The following is a 19,416-nucleotide window of genomic DNA, read 5'->3' as shown; positions in this document are numbered from 1 at the left end:
CACACACACACACACACACACACACACACACACACACACACACACACACTCACACACTCCTCTTTCTTGCCCAGCTGATGTGTCCACCATTAGGCTATCATTCCTTCAGTTGTGTTTTGATCTTTGATAAAATGCAAATTCTCTTGCAAGGGGACCACACTTTTGGATGTTGTTTATCATTTATATCTCAGTGTGAATGTTTTCAATCCTTTTCTAAACTTGGGATGGGGTGGGGGAGAGCATCTTGTACCTGGTAATGTAAATGAGGTGATACTGCTCAGTGAAAAATGAGGAGTACCTGTGACAATAAAAGTTAATTTACAGTCTTGCATAGCAACCCTAGTAGTTCATATTTATGTATTTTCATTCTCAAAATAAAGAGAAAAAATAATTTGTCAACTTCTGGTTGTAAAAGTGGGGTTTTCATGTGGATTAAGGGTAAAACACTCTGGTCCCTAATCTCATATTTCAGTGTGAGAGTGATAGAAATATCATGCCCCTTGAAGTTATGCTAAAGTATGGGCATCATTTCAAGTAGAATTTGTGTGGGCTCGGCCCAGCCCTACCATATGACTTACAATCATCCCTTAGCCTCTCTGGGAACAGTGTACTTTTTGAGAGCACAGACTCTGGAGCCTACAAGAGTGCGTTCCGTCATGTACCAGCTGTGTGGCTTTGGGAAACTTACTCAACTTCTCTGTGCTGCTGTTTCTGCATTTTTAAAAATGAGACAATAATATGATATCAAAATCTATCTCATAGAGTTGTTATATTACATGAGTTAACACATGTTAAACACTTGAAATGAAGCCTGAAACAAAGTATGTACTCAACTAAATGTTAATTATGATGGTTTTCTCCCCATTTCATGGTGGCTTCAACAAAGGCCATACAACAGGGTTTCTCAACCTTGGCCCTATTGGCATTTGGGGCCATATTGTTAATGGTTGTGAGGTCTGTCCTGTGCATCGTAGGATGTTTAGCAGCATCACTGGCTTCTACCCACTAGATACTAGTAACACTCCCCCCCAAAATTGTGACAATAAAAAAATGTCTCCAGATGCTGCCAAATGTCTCCTGAAAGGCAAAATCATTGTTGACTGAAAGCTACAGGGGTAGAGTATATTGTGTCCCTTCCTCTATTTTCCCAGAGTAGAGCAGTGGGCCCTTAGAAGCATTTTCTCCAAGAGTGTATGGACCCTGGCTTTCAAATTCATTTAGCCACTGGCGCTACATTCAACCCATTGGAATACACTTAGTCTGACTTGGCAAGAGAAGCAGAAGATGAATCAGAATAGTAATCAGAATAGTAATTTTCATGAAACTTTGAAGAGAGACACTAAAAAGGTCATAGGAAACTTAGTCAATTGTCACCTGCACCTTTGGAAAGGAGATATCTAAATTAGCACTCGTTGAGGTGGAAGGAAACCTGTCCCTGGACTTGAGAACACAGTTTGAAACTGTTAGGCAAAGGCACTTGGAATGAGTTATTCACATACTCATTGTCAAACTGGCAAAACTCAACGTCTAGGCAAAAGGTGACCTACAACACCACTGAAGTTATCTAAAAGCGCAGCCCTCAAAATAACTCAGCCAGGCTTATAACACACCAATAGAAAAGCTAAGAATAGAAACCAGAATTTTTATCCCCTCTTTCCCCTTGTTTTCATCAATACACAGTTCCACAGCAGTTGCTGATTGTCTGAAGCAAAAGGAAACTGACAAGCAGTGCTTGTCTGAATGTTTAAAAATCTGTGAACCTAAGTTAAGGAAAAAAAGACAATGAAAATGGTGTTTGGGCCATGCTTTAGAATTGAAATCATTTCCTGTGTGCCTTGCTCCCCATCAAAATGGAAACCATTTCCTTTGCTTTAAGGGGAAAAATACTGTAAAATCAAATGATTCCTTTTTCCAAATGCACCTCATCAGAGCTATTGATTTCTTCCAAGCAGATGTAAAAGAAAAGCATGTGTCCGGTGCATTTGGCAAGCCAGATGTGTTCTTCCTCTTCTGCCGCAAATTGTGCTGATCCCATTACATGTTGAAGTGTGGATGCTAGAGCCCTGTAGCAGGGCTACAGTGAGCAACAAGATTGTTCACTTGTTCTAGTGTCTTAGTGAGAGGGGATTGGAGTTCATTTACAACTTACCCAGATTGCAAACAAAAACTCTGGACAAGAAGTAAAAAATATTTTTAAGGTGAATTTCTCTCTTTCATCAAAAAGGATATTGTCAATGTTCGAGCAGTAGATGCTGGTGTCGTAGGGGAAACATCTGTTTGCATCTTTTAATTCAGCAGACTTGGATGGTATCTCAGCCTTGTTCCTCATAGCTGTGTGACCTGGAGCAAGTTGTTAAGTCAATGCCGAATCTTTGAATTTCTATATAAGAGTCCCTTTCTAGGTCTCAATCTAGTTGAGACCTATCTGGAAACTATTTGCATAGCAAGGACACTTTTTTTTTAAGGTTTGATTTGTGGTAATTTTGGGGTAGAGCGATGGAAATGAATGAGTAGCCTAAAGCCCACTATGGCACCTCTTAGCATTGCCACTGCATGTACCCTCCCTCACCTTCTCTTCTATTATTTATAAATTGAGAATTCATTTTCTCATTCAACAGATTTTTTTGGAGCACTACTGGGTCTACACACTATTCTCAGTGCTGGAGATTAAGCAATGAACAAATAATAGCTACTGCACCTACTTCACAGGGCTGCTATGGGGTTTAAATGAGACGGTGTGTGTAAAATCACCTTGACAACCAGAAAGCCTTATGCAAATATAAAGTTTAAGAACATTCAATGATCTCCTGCTTCTAATAATGACAAATCTAAGGCTTCTCTGAATAAGGAAGGGGGATACTTGAAAGGTTGTACGGTGAGAACACTCTTGCCACAAAAGTCTCCCCTTCATGGGCTTCAGCCAAGTACTTAAAATATCCACTGTCAGAGTCACAACTTAAAGAATTTCTGTAGATGGGAGACCTGTGATTATATTAAAGAACTTGAGAATGAGCCCATCCCACACACACCTTATCTTTCCCCCTATTTTTCTACTCTGCCCACTCCTCTCGGGTACATAAGTACATTGTCCTCTTTCAATCTTATCAAATATTAGGAAAGGCGAAGAAGAGGAGGGAAGGGTCAGGAGGTCTCCAGAGCAGTTACATCAACAGCTTCCTTTCCTTCTAGTACCTTGCATTGGAAGGATCACCTGTCCATATCCCAGTATTTAATAAACTACACGAGGCAGTATTTGTTTCTAAATGGTTAGGAAGGGCACACAAGGCACCCAGGGGTTCTATAAGTGCTCAGTTTAAGCAGGCAAAGGCTCAAAGCCACCCTTTTGAATTTGTACCACCTAGCAATGCTGTCTGAGCTGATATTAAAAGCAAAAATTCCAGAGTAAGCTAAATAATTCCAAAGGAAAAGCAGATTGTAGTTTATCATTATAGTCTCCTAATTAAAGGTACAATCTAGAAAAGAAATTGGCTAATTTGTCAAGCAATAAGTAGTTCATTAAAAACTTAAGAAAGCAAAATGAGTGAAGGAAAGTCATTTTTGTTTGAAACACCTGCCATATTTTCTTTTTTTAGTGTCTCATATATAGGGCTGGCCTTCTCCAGCCCCTATTCAAATAAAAATGGTCCCTTGCTCAAGGGTAACAGATGTCCTTATAATATTAGTGAACACCTCCTTGGATCCAAGACTGCTGATGCCAGAAAAGGGATACAGGATGGATCTCCAAAGGAGGCAGACAGTGAAGTAGGGGAATAGTGGTGGAAGGTGAGCACTCCAAAGTCAAATCTGGCCTCTTTGACATTTATGTACAAAGCTAGTCCTGTATATTCAATGATGGAATTAAATAATAAAGGCATGGTGGCAACAGAGACCAAAAAAATACATTTATGTAAAGCCAGTCCATTTCCCTGAGGAACACTGGCATATAAAATGCCAAAAACCATCTTTCCCTGACCTTTCCTTCATTCTATCCTCTCAAATTATTCACTCAAAACACATTGTACGTGTGTGGGCCATAGAGATGTTATAAACACCAACACTGTTTTTGCAAATTATGTGATACTTTACACTTTGACAGTAAATTAATACCATAAATAAATTAGCATATCATGCTTCTGTTAACAATCATCCTTCCAGGTTTTTTGGGGGTCTATTTTGTTAATTCAGCTAATTCTGGACTATCAACATATGGAAAAGCATGTTGAATCCTATCAAAATGAAAAATTGTGCTCACATCCAGATCATGAAGAGAGGTTCCAATGTTCTTTGTGTTAGCGCCACTAAGCACACTGTGGTCAATTCTGGGGCCACATTTTAGGAGGGACTTTCAAAAATTAAAAAGTATCTAGAAGATTGCGACCAGAAGGGGCTTGACTGGAACTTGTGCCATACAAGTAACAAATGAAGGCCCTGAAGATGTTTAGCTTGCAAAAGAGATAATTAACAGGTGACATTGTGGCAGTAGACTTCAGGCTGTACATTGTGTGGGAGAGAGAGCATATTTATTCTGTATCACTGCAGAGGGAAGAATTAGGACCAGTGGATGGCACTTCAAGTTTAATATTCATTCATTTCATAGACACATAGTGAAAGTTTACTACATGCTAGGCATTATGCTAGACACTGGGGATGCAGAGGCAAAAAAGACATGATCTCTACTCTTGAGGAGCTCAGTTTCGGTTGGGAATTACAATTGCAAAGCAAGATAATCGGTGCTACCTAACAATGGAGAAATGGAAGCAGAGAGGAGGGATTGCCCAGTTCAAACAGAAGGCAAATGTAGGAATGACCAGAAGAGGCTTTCACAAAGGATATCCACCAAACAAAAAGAAATGTCTATTAACCTGAACTGTTGCACCATGGAATAAGCTACCTCCTAAGCCTCCTCTGAGCTAGGGAGTGCCTCATCACTGGAGGCATTTGAGCAGAGAAGCTATTGCTTCATTAGGTAAGAGGCTGATCAAGATGATTTTTAAGGGGCCTTCTAACTCTAAAATTCTGTTATTCTACTGACTCCAACTAGATGTCCTACTGACCAAGTGGATATTCTATTTTCAGTCATAGTTGAAAGAAGCAAATTGTATTCGCCAAGTTCCCCCAATAGTAGTTTTCTGATTAATGAGGATTATAATGTATAAACCTCAAATAACCTACAAAAGCATATATTTAAAAGGAAAATTTGCCATCCTATCCACTTTCCTCTACCAACAAAATTTTTTCAGTCTGAAGTGAAATGCTAATGATTTTTGTTGATAACAGACCATGGGCATTCACCACGCATATATCTGGAGACCAAAATATGTAAATAATACTTAAGCATATGATTTCCCCCATTAAATGAAGTAATGATTGCTTAAATATGGAACTGAAGGATAGTGATGTATAATGCTATTAAAATAAATTCTGCCAGCCAGGCTCGGTGGCTCAGCCTGTAATCCCGCGCCTTTGGGAGGCTGAGGTGAGTGGATTGCCTGAGCCCGCGGGTTCGAGACCCGCCTGGGCAACTTGGCGAGACCTCATTTCTACAATAAATCAAAAATCAGCCGGGCATGGTAGCGCACGCCTGTAGTTCCAGCTACTCGGAAGGCTGAGGCGGAAGGATCGCCAGAGCCCAGCAGGTTGAGGCTGCGGTGGCCGGGAGCGGCCACTGCACTCCAGTCTGGGCGACAGAGTGAGACTCCAACTCAAATAATTAATTAATTAATTAAATTCTGCCATGAAAACAAATTATGCTTTGTTATAAAAATACATAATTTTTTTCTCATTTCCTGTGTGCCAGGTACTATTCTAAGTATGTATTATCCCATTTAATTTCTCCCAATAAACCTTTGAAGTAGGACACTTTAAAGAATTATCCCATCTTATGGATGAAGAAATTGAGACACATAGAGGCTAGATAATTTATGCACTAACTTCTTTCAGAATTCAGTCATCAACCAAAGTCCTGGGGACTCAAATCCAGTCAGGCTCCACACTCTTGACCACTGCACTATATAGTTACCTTGTACTTACCTGGGCCTACAGAAGAAGAATTGTGTAACTAGAGAGCTGCTGTATGAGAATGACTAAGAGTGACCAACACCACCATTGCAAAGATACAAGGTTCGAGTGCTGGGCTTCCATGCACCAGATTCACAGGGGCCAAGATTCAAAATTTCACTCAACAAAAAGACAAATTTCTCCATATATTTGATCTTCAGGATGTATTTCAAATAGCTGGACCTGTGACCCATGGTTGTTGAATCCATTCATGCTAGGGCTCTACCTTACCTGATATTCCAGATGAATCTATTCCTCCTCCATTTATGTATTTCTCTTTTGGATTTCATTTGCTAATAATCTAGCAGTGCTATGAGAATTTCTCATGGCCTCTCTGTAGAACTGTTGTTTGTTCCTTCTTAGGTACAAATGGTGCTCTGTGGGATGAAAGAAATGAATCATGGCGGGTTGGAGAAAAATGAACTTGTTATTATATATCCTGCCCGTAATTTTTTAAATTTCTCCCAGATGATTGAGCTAAGACTCAATTCCTTTTACTGCTTTTGGTATTTCAGCCAAAATTAGACGGACTGCAAAAAAGAAAATGCTAGTGATTTTTTTCCTTCTTTTTGGTCTGAATGTTACGCTGTCACTTAAATACTAGTTAGAAAGATAAATGTTTCAGTTTAATTTCTCTCACTTATGGGCCATTTCTTTTCTGCCCTTCTAACCTCTTTTGAAATTCAGTCATCAACCAGAGCCCAATCATTTTTTCCACTAACTTGTCACTTACTACATTCATTAATATCTGCTGCATATACACTACACACGTTTAAAGGGCCTACTTCAAGCATTGCTATTTATTCTTCTAGAAATGCATCATTACCTAAAGGAATAAACCTTTTAACCTGTATTAGCAATCAAAGAGCTCAAGTAAATGATGGAGTAAATGAGTCCAATTTATAGCGCACTTGAGTCAGAATTCATGGATCTCTTTGCTCTTGGCTTATAAATTTATCTTTCGGCCTGTTTGCAAATAGTGCAAAAGACACATAGGTCTGAAGCCTCCCCTCACCCCTGACCCCAGAATCTGCCTTATACTCACGTCTGACTGGGCCAAGATGAAGAACACAAAATGCCTCTTTACGAGTGCACAAAAACACATATCCACTACAGTGTTGTCCATAATGCCAAAAAACTGAAAATGATCTGAGTCCTTCAAAAGGGGATTAAGTAAATAAAATATAATGGTTCCAAAGATTGACATGCTATACAGCCATTAAAAAGGAGATACCAAAGGAACCCCCCCAGAAAAACGGAATTCTCCCTGTTTCTCTCTCTCTCTCTCTCTCTCTCTCTCTCTCTCTCTCTCTCTCTCTCTCTCTCTTTTTTCCTGGAGGGTAGGCCTCTGGTAGTACACTTGAAATTTTTTCCTCTAGGTCAAACAGTCAACCAACATTTTTATCTGGAAGTTCTGAGAAGATTGCATCATGATTTGCAGAAGAAACATCCCAAGTTGTGGCAAACAGGTGACGAGTTCTTCCACCATGACAATGCACCTGCCCACACCATGCTGAGTGTTCATCAGTTTTTGGCCAAAAAAGAATGACCCCCATGTCCCATCCTCCCTTTTCAACCAATCTTGCCCTGAGTGACTTTTTGTTTGTTTCCTGGATGAAAAAAAGTCCTCAAAGGGAAACGTTTTGCCATTGTGAAAGAAGTGAAACAAAAAATGGCAAAAGCACTAAAAAACATCAAAATTGACAAGTTCAAAAACCATTTTGAGCAGTGGGAAAAACATCTCAATAGATATATTGCATCAAATGAACAGTACTTTGAAGGTGACTGAAATTTAAACATGTAAGAATAAATGCACAATTTTTCATAAATAATTTTCGATTTGGGCGGAGTTCCCCCTTGTCTGTTTGTTCTAGTACAACTATAAAGAGTTGCTTTGGAATAATAAAGGTCAATTCAGTATAGGGGTTACTTTGGTAAGTAGGGAAGCGTATGCAATTAGGGAGGACTAGAGAGGCAGACTTCAGCTAACTTGGTAATGTTTTATTTCTTAAGCTTCGTGGAAGGTGCACAGGTTTTCCTATATTATTTTGTATCTTTCTGTGTATCTGAATTATTTTATTTTTTAATTCTTTGGGAAACTGACTAGGAAATCTCTACTGAAATAAAACAGTTAAGGTGATTGACAATGAATTTCATTGCAATGGTTGGAAATGTTTTATATGTCAAATGAAGATAATGAACTATGGATGAGTATAAATGACTGTGGTCATCAAGGCCTTGGAAGGCCTTGATTAGTGGGATTATTAGGATTGAAGTTATTGGGGTAGGTATCAAAAGCAGACTAAATAACATTTTAAAAGAGGATTGAAAGGGTGTATCCTGGTTGTTTTAACAAGGGATTGAACCCGATGATCTTTAGGAAAACTTCAGCTCTAGAATTCTACAAGTGCCATTTTTTTCTAAAGTGCTTGTAGCCATTTTTAACTGACCTTCTGATATATTTGACCAGCAACTGGTTGCCATCCTGATCAGGCCTAAGCTTCAGTTATTTAGCAAACATATCTGTAGTGGCTATTATGTATTAAGCAATTTACTATCTGCCAAAAGGGCTACCAGAATGAATAAGGCATGAACTTTGTCCTCAAGAAATGCTCAAGTAACAAGAAGATAGACACATAGGTAACTCACCTTACTGCAAAATAGCGAGCTCTATGAGCAAAGGGCTTTGGGAGGACAGCTGAGAAAGCACTTCTGTGCAGGCAGGAGAGGGTTTGGAAAGGTTTCACAGAAGACATGACATTTGTTCTAGATCTTATAAAATGAATAATTTAATTCAGGCTAAAGCATAACCAAAAGCACGAAGTATAAAAGTGTGTGGTTTATTTCAGTAAACAATAAGTAGTCATAAGTACTCTTGAATATCATACAGAAGAGTTTGGATTTTGTCCTGTAGGACACGTGTGTATTCATTACATGTCCTGTAGAACACATGCATATTCATTACATGGACATATTGTGTAGTGGTGGTGATTAGGCCTCAGGTGGCCCACTCCCCAGATTATCAGAGGATTAATGAAGGAAGTAACCAGATCAAGTTTACATTTTGGAAGGATCACTGGAGGATAAATTGAAGAGAGAAATGGAGCAAGGAGACTGGTTAGGAGGCAATGTAGTTGAGACCAAAAAGAAATGATGGAGCCTAATTAAGGGAGGACAACAGTAATGAGAATGAATGGAAAGAAGGTGAAAGATTCTACAGGCACTTGTTTTATTTATTTATTTATTTTTTTTTTGAGTTGGAGTCTCACTCCGTCGCCCAGGCTGGAGTGCAGTGGCACACTCACGGCCACCTCAGCATCGACCTGCTGGGCTCAGACAATCCTACCTCAGCCTTCCAAGTAGCTGGAACTACAGACATACACTACCATGCCTGGCTAATTTTTTGATTTGTTGTAGAGATGAGGTCTCACCAAATTGCCCAGGCTGTTCTTGAACCCGTGGGCTCAGGCAATCCCCTCACCTCGGCCTCCCAAAGTGCTGGGATTACAGGCTTGAGCGACTGGCATTCCTATGAGAGAATGAACATAGCAGAATGAGGAACTAAGGAAAGAGTAAAACCAAACCTTCCCTTGGATGTTAGGTGGTTTACTGATAGAATTTAGTAGGAGAGCTAGGCTTTACAAGGAGAATAATAGGTTTAGTTTGAAAATGTTTAATCTGAAAGTTTCTATAGGAGTATCAGGTAGTGATGTCCATCAGCAGAGCTTGTTTGCTATCTCCCCAAAGCATATCTTGAATTCAACTTCTCCTTTCCTTCTCAATCACTTTCATCCTAGTTCAAGCCACCATCATCTCTCCCCTGGACTACTAAAATAGTCTCCTAACTAATCTCCTTGCTTCCACTTTAACCCACCTAATAATCTATTCTCCATACAGCGAAGTAACCCTTTAAAAATTTAGGATCTCATCACACCCCTCCTCCAAATCTTCCAATCAATCACTTCCTATAACATGTAGACTAACCAGACGTTTCACCAAGACCTACAGGATCCTACAAGATCTGGCTTCTGAATATCCTCCTAAGCTCAATTCCAATCATTCTCCCTTTTGCTCATTTGGCTTCAGCCATACTGGCTTCTTTTTGCTATAATTTATGCAAACCAAGCATGTTCCCATCTCAGTGAATAGTTTCAGTGACTCAGTGAGGGCAGTGAGGGTCTGGTTGCCATAAATACAAAGCTTAATTTCCATGGTGATCATTCTGGAAGTTCCAGCTCCCTGGAATTACTTGGGCCAGTCCAAGCAGGCCTCAAGAAAGATGCAATAAAGCTGGTCAAAGTTCAAAGAGGAACTAAATAAATAATAATAATAATAAAAGCTAAGGTGGGAGCTAGGCAACCTCATAAAAGAACACTTGAAAACATGGTGTGTGTTTTGGTTTCTGCCCCATTTTTCACCTCTGGTCAAAGATCACCTTAGAATTTTTCTCTAGGTTTTTCATTCTTAAGGGCTCAGCCCCCAGCTCAATCCCTTTACATTCTCCAGAATGACTAACATCGGGCTAGAAACACAGTAAGCATTTAATACATGTTCTAAGGACCACTTGAATTGAGATAAAATTTAATGGGATTAAAGAACTAACAGTTTTGGTTTGGCCTCACCCGAGGGTAAGATTATTCACCTATTATATTCTTCACATTCCCAATAGAGTGTTTTATCTATAGCAGGTGCTCAATAAATATTTGTTGAAAGGATGGGGGAATTAATAACTATACTAATGCAAACTCAGGTAGCCCTGATGGAAAATAATGCTCCAATAATAAGATGCAAATGGATTTTTTTTTAAATTCTGTTCTGGTCCTGTATCTGGGTTGCCATTTTTACTTCTAGATACTCCTATTTGAGAGCAATATCACCAACTAGAATGTGCCTATAGGTGAAAGATCAAAGTTGTGAAAGTTGTGTGTGGAGTTTCATTTAATTCACTTGATGAAGGGATGAGGAGGAGACATAATAAAAACTTTGCAATATGAGGAGAGACCCCCCCCAAAAGGAATTTATTTATTTAAAAATGTGACTTCAGTCACCTTCAAAGTACTGCCCATCCTTGAACAATTATCATAATACTATAAGAAAGGAATTGGCAGTAGTGGGAAACTGCCAGAAGGGGAGGTTGAGTTTGGCAGTTGAGGTTGGCAGTTGAGGACAACTGCCAGGGGAGGGAGGGGCACACCTCATCAACAGGGGTACCTGCATAATGAACATTTGTATACCTAACCCTGAACTGTACCCCACATCTTTAAGATAAAAGAAAACAAAACAAAGCAATTTTGAATCTTTTAGTGCTTCTGCCATTGTTTGTTTGTTTGTTTGTTTCACCTCTTCCACATTGTCAAAACATTTCCCTTTGAGGATTTTTTTCATCTGGGGAAACAAAAAGAAAGTCACTCAGGGCGACTTTGGATGAAAAGGGAGGGTGGGGTCTGGTGGTCATGCCATTTTTGGTCAAAAACTGATGAATTTTCAGTGTGGTGTGGGCAGGTTGTTCATGTAAATCGCCCATCATGAAATGGGCAAACGCTTTGAAAGAATCTAAAAAAAAAAATCACTGAAGCAGAACACAGCCTCTCACAATGCTAGCTAGTACACTGATGGGTTCCTAAAACACTTACCTAGCGGGAGAAGCCTGTACTACAAGGGGGCTCACCCTCCAAAACATAATTCCAGTTTTGGGGGAGTTCCTCCTTGTATTTAAAGGACCATCATGCCAAAGAAGGAACAGAATTGCTTTATATAGCTGTAGCAGATAGTATTAAAGGGTGGGACTTATAGAGAAACAAAGATCAGCTCAGAATAAAGTACTGTCTTATAATAATTGATGTCCCATTCTGGAGTAGGCTGACTAAAATAGTTGTGCACTCCCTTCCAATGGCCTTTTATTCGGAAAATACTGGATAAACACATGGCAGGATATTGTAGGGGAGATCTCTTCATTGAGAGGAAGACTGAACTAAAAAAAGTGTTTTTCAAGCCAGATTGCAACCAATTAGTGGGGTCATGAAATCAATTTCGTAGGTCCTGAGCAGCATTGTTTAAAGTGAATTAGAATAGAAAACATCAGAGAACATCACACATAGCAACGGTGAGTGTGGTTTTGAGAAACCTGTTTTGAAAACATTTTTGTACGAATGTGTCTACTAGGTTACAGTGTAACATAATTTTCTTACTTGTGAATTGCAATCAAAAAGGTTTGAAAACTACTGCACTGAAACCTCTTCCAGACTGAATATCTGGCATCTCTAAGTACTCTTATCTCTTTGATGTAGAGATCCAAAATTGCTGTGTACGAGAAAATGTGGTCTTACATGAAATCAGCAGAGCCATCTGTGTTTACCAAAACAACAGCAGACGGAGTGGCCCGAGTGCGAAAGTCCAAGGGAAAGTTCGCCTTCCTGCTGGAGTCAACCATGAATGAGTACATTGAGCAGAGAAAACCGTGTGATACGATGAAAGTTGGTGGAAATCTGGATTCCAAAGGCTATGGTGTGGCAACCCCTAAAGGCTCAGCATTAAGGTGGGTGGAATAATATAACAATATCCGTGTTGTTATAGTATTCCACCTACCCTGATGCATTTTGTTGTCATTTTCTTTCTTGTGGATTTTGAGGTAACTTTTAAAAGTTTAAAATCTACAATATTCCATGGAGTTAAATAAGACGGTAAATTATGGTTTCATCTATTTAATGCATCCATTTTTTTAATGTTCTCTCTCTGTGTTGTCCTCTCTGACTGTTTGTTGCTGTTTTAATTTTACAGTTCAACGGCTTTTTCAATTTAAATGGTAAAAGCCAAGTTATGGTGCCATATGTGACGAATGTTAATTGCATGGATGTGGTGTTCTTGTTACTTTTTTTCTCAAAGACAATTTCCCCATCCCGCACACTTCAGTTTTGAGCAAATGTTATCCTCCATGCCACCTTCCAATATTTAACCCTGTATTTGCTGTACAGACATTTTTATAGCTCCACGTTCTGTGAAATTTAGCCAATTTGTCCTCTTGTGCTCCTTTTTATACGTTAACGATTTCCTAAGCATTTGTGCATTTTCTTACAAGTTATGTTTTATCGTTTCAAGAAATGCTGTTAACCTGGCAGTATTAAAACTGAATGAGCAAGGCCTCTTGGACAAATTGAAAAACAAATGGTGGTACGACAAAGGAGAGTGCGGCAGCGGGGGCGGTGACTCCAAGGTCAGCCTCAATGTCACCACAACCGGGTACCCTTAGTGACGAGTAATCGGCAAGACTGTTATCTTATTATTGAGGAGAGAGCACAAGACTCACACATGAAGTGGAATGACCAGGTTATTCCCCTGCCTGGCAGCTTTGGGAACCAGAAAGACTTTAGGGCACTGCCCGCATTTTTGATCTAACTTGGGTCCCTTCTTAAACTCCCAGACAGAGGCTCCCCATTCACATTCCTTCCCTTCCCTTACACACCAGACTGATTGTCTTATGAAGGCCATTATGTGGGTTTCAATGCCCTAGGCTTTCAAGAGCTCAAGGCTTTCCTGTGGGACTGTCCCCGCCTGCCTCAGTTGAGTGGTATGAGAAATCAGATCCATCCTCTGAAAAGTCAGATTATGGCCTTTTCTTTTATCATAGGACGTGATGGTTGTTCACAGAGGTCGATTTTTGAGTAGGGATGGCTTCTTCAATTATGTGTATGAATGATGAGATGTTGTTCTCTATATGTGATGGCCCATTTAAGCAGGCCCCACTTAACTTGAAAGCCAAAGAATAAACTCGGTTTCAAGTTAACTGGGGTCTTTCTTCAATAGGCCACCCCATATAGAGACTTTGCAAAGACATGTTGTATATTTAAGCAAATGCGTCGCCTGTGATACTATGTGTATATGAATCCCTGATTTGGCTTCTCCTTAGCCATGTTCTTGGTTCAGGTAGGTCTAACCATTATCCAGGCTTCCAATGTGAGAAAACTCATCTTACTTGGCATTCCTTTGGCTCCTAATGCTCTTCAGGGCTAAAAAGAATGAATAGCTGTCATCCAAGCAACATGAAATAGGGACAAGCTCAGAAGCCACGATACCAAGTCATGGAAAGACACGTTGGGTAAGTACAGGAGAGGACCTGAAAACAGAATCCTCCATGGCCCCAGGGGCATGAGAATTATATTGAAGCATGTAAGATCGGCTCTTATACGACCAAGATTCCATGGGCATCTTAAAGTGAAGAACAGTGTTTCCCAACCACAGACCAACAGACAGGCAAGCCAAAACTTTTCTCCTTTACAGACAATGGTTGCACTTCTGCTCCTCTCTTTCCCTCTCCATCCCTCAGGATGCCAGTTTGCAGTATATTATGGGTTTGGAAACACTGATACAGAGCACTTTCAAAGAAATAAATGTAAAAACAACTTTCTTCAGCATATAATATTACCAGACATTGGCATGACTTTTTATTGTAAAACCTTGATTAACCAGAACTCACCTAACCAGTACCCCAAGTAACTGAATTACCCCCCAGTACTTCACATTGATGAGGAAGCGGCAATAGTACCCCAAAAAAGAAGACCACAAGGAATTGATTTTTTAAAAATCACTTACCAAGAGATGACCTGTGGTAGGTCACATTCAGCTCTTTCTCCTATACCTTCTCCATCTGGATTGACCCTCAAACATTAGCGGCTGCTTCCCTGAGGCGAGAAAGTGGATACAAGCATTTTAAGAAAAAAATGTTAATAGCCAAGAATGAAACAAAATGAGTGTTTCTTATTGAAAATTCCATTCATTCCTTATGGATTCCAATTAATCAAGGTTTTACTATATGTCGAAAAGCAGTAACTTTCTTTCTCACCAATGTGAACTGATGACATTGACAATTTAGCCAAGCTTTTGGCTCATTTGATTTTTACAATGGCTAGCCTGATGCTCAAAGTATTTAGCACCTTCTTCCTGGTCTTTTTCTCATGTTATTAGCACGGAGAACCTAATTGTATCATTGAAGTGAGTTGCAGAATGAAAATTGAGCTGGATTGGATGCATTGCTCTGATGAATTCATCATTCACACTCAGCATGGTTAAAAAGGAGCCATGGACTGTAACAAGATGACTCTATCACATCCACTTGATGCCAAGTGCCCAGAAGTTTTCAATTAACCAGACGTTTGATGTCATATAAACAACAACAAAAAATCTACACGTATGGGCTGAATTTTTACTTTTCACTCAGATGTTTCAGTACATGAAGACCCCAAAATTTTAGACCAGCTATTTGTTAATTACAACCAACAATGAAGCTTTTTTCCCTCAGCTAGTACTGCTGCAAAATATATTATCAAGTAACTTTATTGCCAGCTCCACAATTTCCAGATTATCTGAATTTAGATACGCAAATAGAAAAACATTTCAGTAGATCCTAAATGTTTCCAGCTTCTTTAACCATAATGCTACCTGCCAGGCATCTTTCAAATCACGTTTCTTGGTCATTCCACCAGCCAATCTTTTGAACTAACTCAACCCCTTTCTCAACTATGGATAATAGTATGATCAGTGCTGCATATCCAACGATTGCTTATTCTGTTTCTGGATTACCAAGGAACTTGCCTTTATCTTCTTCCTTCTTGCTGCTGTTTTCTGAGAGTGAGCAAGAGAAGGGGCAAGAGATGAACTTGACTCTGTTTTACCACTACTTAGTGGTGATGCCAAAAACAAATCAATGGAGAAGGAGGTAGAAATGGCAGTGAAACCTCATTAATTTGGAGCCCTCTAATTAAAAATCTGTGATAAATTAGACAGGGACCAGCCTACAAGCTAACTTTATATTATCGGGCATGGGGACAAAGAGAGGTTTGTTAAGCAAATGAAGAGTTTAGACTAGACTGTCAGTTGAATTTTTTCTTAAGAAAACAAACCCTTTTTCAAATTTTGGAAGTACTTATTAGATATAATCATATTCATTGCAAATCTATCTGCTAAAGTAGTTCTCACGAAGACCTACACTAAGGCAATGTTTTATAGTCAGTTTGAATTACAAAATAGACTTAAAGTAATAACACTGTCATTCTTCAAACCTATTTTGTAATTCAGGACTTGCTTTACTCATTCAGACAATCCTCCTCCTCTGTTAGTCCAAATCTGTAAGGTTTTATTGTATTAGCAAAGTGGCTTGGAAATTACACCTCTTTATTGTACCCTAACCCCAGTTAGCATGACAATTGACTGTTGAATATACCATTGTTTCACAGAGAAAGTGAGATACAGAGATGGTGGTGACTTTGAGAAGGTCACACAGCTAATGCTGTCACAAATCTCTGCTGACTCCCAGGGTCACCTCTTGTGATAACATTGCAGATTTATCACATCTATCCATCCAATGAGCAATATGAATCTGATTGCATGTGATACATTTCCATAAGAATCAGGTTCATTCTCAACTACTTTGGTTACTAAGCAAATGGCATACTTAAGCCATTCCAGCCCTCGGTACTGATTACTAAAAATGACAATAATCACAAAGCCTGACATTTATGAGCACTTTAACTTTTTCAAAAACACTTTCATACATATTATCTCTGGAACCAGGAGAGGGAGAAATACCTGCATTACTTATCTTTCTGCCTCTCTCTTGCAACATTTAAATAATGATAAATGGGCAATTATGGTAAATTGTTGACTTTTTCTTCCCTGACATGAAACATTACATATTCTGAGCTTATTCCAGAAAAATGACTATACTATGGAAAGAACCAGCAACTTTTCAGGCTATTGTAAATGTGCATGAGCTTAAACTAATAAAATAGATGTATTTTTTTTTATGGAAACAAGGAATTAAGAACAAGATTAGTCACTGAGACAGCCCCTCAACTCGACCTACTGACTGGAAACAAAATTCTCCTTGGCTTTACCAACTTCCCAAACCTGGGTTAATAGGGCCATAAACAAAGCAGACTTGATTCTTGATGGACTATAAATGCACAGGCAAGGATCATATAAATTAGAACTGTGGTTTGGGAATTTTTAACCTGCAAATCACCCTTTTGTGTTAGTGCTTTATTACAATATATGTGCAAATGCAGTAATTAAGAGCCAGTAGGTTGTCTCAGCGATAAACCCAGATCGCCAGGGGTTTGTGACATAGCTAGTGAAAGGCTGTCACTGTAAATCACAGCAGAATTGGGATGCGTCTGCTGAGCTACCACACAAGCACATTGGTCTCCTTCTGCAGCTGCCTGTCACCTCAAACTTCCACATTTTTCTGATCATCCTACTCAATCTACTTCCGTCTAGCCTTACCTTACGAGAGGGGGTTCAGTCAGTGAAACAAGCTTTTTGTGACTGGAGTGACAAGTTATTACAAACCCTACCCTACTCACCCTAGAATTGTACTAAGCTTTAGTTCTATCCAGGGATTTAAATATCCATATTTTCCAAGGTGAAAATCAGCACATGCTGTGTATTTTGGGGAACATTAGACCAGAATGTTTAAAGGCACCATTCTGAACCCTTTGACTGCAAGGAGAATTGCATGATAGGTGGGTGCCTCAACTTGTAAGGTATATGGGGAAGTGAGGGAGGAGGATGAGCTATGCAGTTAAACCTCCATTATATAAATTGTAGGATATTCATTATGACTTATAGATTATTGATAGAAAAATTAAGTTTCACCATCTTCAAAAATGTATAGAAGCTAGAATAAACTGACCAATGTATTACTAGGAAAAAACACAGGAAACTTGTTTTAATAGATTAAAAAATACCCACAATTAAAATCAGTTCTGTTTGCTTTCACATGGGTGCTTTTAAAGTACCTAATAATAGTTTGTTCTCTTAAGAAATTCCGACATGTTTCTCCTTCTTATCACTAACAATCTTTGTTGTTGTTGTTTTAATCCCATACTTTTGCTTAGCAAATCTTCTCTTCAAAGACAGTAAAAAGGTACACTTCAGGACAGTCCATTTTCAAATTCCCTCAGTTTTATATTTACTGGTTCATAGATGAATGAGGTTGTACTGTATTTCCCATATGTATAAATGAGATCTTCAGTTTTGTGTATGTCTCCTCTTCTTCCATGTATGTCTACAATTCTCCTCTCCTATGCCACCATCTCTTAACCACTTCTCTTCCACACTCAGAATTCTTTGACATTCTTGGGCCTTGGGTAATGGATATGAATCTGCATCTGCCTTTATCTGCAACAAAATGGACCTTTTATTGGCAGCAGCCATCCCTAAAGGTAGACATTTTGGATACCCAGGGTTAAGATGGATCCCAATGACTCTTTATTGACACTGTTATGTATGTAGGCAAGAATCATTACAGATCGATGACACTTCCTGGGTCTTAGCGGAAGTTCCTGTGAATCCCCAAGACTCTGGTTTGAGATCAAGGATTAGGGTGAGTATATTATGCTCTTCGTTGGTTTGCATGTTTCTGTGCTGGTACTGCCTCCTGGAAGTATGAAGAACCTGACAATTTTCTTTCCTGGTAGTGATTAAATTTGCTCCTTGAACTTACTCAGGTCTTCCTCCCAAGAGCAAACCCTCACTTTCTCTCAAGTGGCTGCTTCAAGCAAGGGACGTATTGCCTTAAGAACTGAACCAGTCCAGTGGCTGCCAAAATCATTGATTCTTGTCAAATGATGTTAAGGAATAATTCTACCTCCGGAAAAAAAATGTAATCCAGAAAGAAAACATTTTAAAAATTATTTCATTCCTATGATTTTTTTAAAAAAACAACTGTGTGGCCTTAACATGGTTTCTATGATTAAGACATGATTATTTGCCTTTGGTGTTACCATGATAAATGTGTTTCTTATTGACAAATAATGATCAAATGTCCAACACCAGAGCCACAGAAAGAGCAGCAAGAGTGAAAAGGCTGAAGGTAAGAATGCTGTTATACAATTGCCAAGAGGAAAAATGCTGTCACAGTGGCAGAGAGTATAATGGTATATGTCCATGCCCTTTCTGCACCTTGAAGACCAACTCATTTGGTGTCCTTTCATTGGGGGAGAAAGTTATAGAACCACAATCTCTGAAAGGTGGGACAGTCATTGAAAAGGAACATAAAAGATTTGATGCTATTGAAATACATTTGGTTAGGGTGGGAGTTGGGGTTGGTGGAACAGGGTGGGGGCAAGTTTCTTTTATGGAGAACGATTGAAATCCATTCTCTTTTGACTTTCTAGAGAGCGGTATAGCATTTGGCCCTTGGCACATGAGGCTGATCCCCATTGATCAGAAGTGGCAAAAGTGTGATCCAAGTGCAGGATTCACCTTTTTGCTTAATTTCATCTGGCACTGAAGCAAATCTCTCTCTCTCAAAATATAGACCTAAGGCAATAGCATACTTTAATATGCTATATTAAGGTATAACAT

The 19,416-nt window shown here is 39.2% G+C and overlaps 1 protein-coding gene across 1 annotated transcript in view; it reads left to right on the top strand.

Annotated features, from left to right (window-relative positions):
- The window catches only part of GRIA3 (glutamate ionotropic receptor AMPA type subunit 3), a 311,718-nt gene that overhangs the window by 271,828 nt on the left and 20,474 nt on the right, over positions 1-19,416 (top strand). Inside the window, exons 13-14 of the mRNA XM_008056630.1 lie at positions 12,345-12,592; positions 13,153-13,267. Coding sequence (XP_008054821.1) covers positions 12,345-12,592; positions 13,153-13,267 — 363 coding nt within the window. The remainder of the gene's footprint in view (positions 1-12,344; positions 12,593-13,152; positions 13,268-19,416) is intronic.

This window comes from Carlito syrichta, unplaced genomic scaffold (genome assembly GCF_000164805.1).
Source record: "Carlito syrichta isolate Samal-C Ts95f unplaced genomic scaffold, Tarsius_syrichta-2.0.1 Scaffold302424, whole genome shotgun sequence".
NCBI lineage: Eukaryota > Metazoa > Chordata > Mammalia > Primates > Tarsiidae > Carlito > Carlito syrichta.
This window is presented reverse-complemented; position numbering and strand designations above follow the sequence as displayed.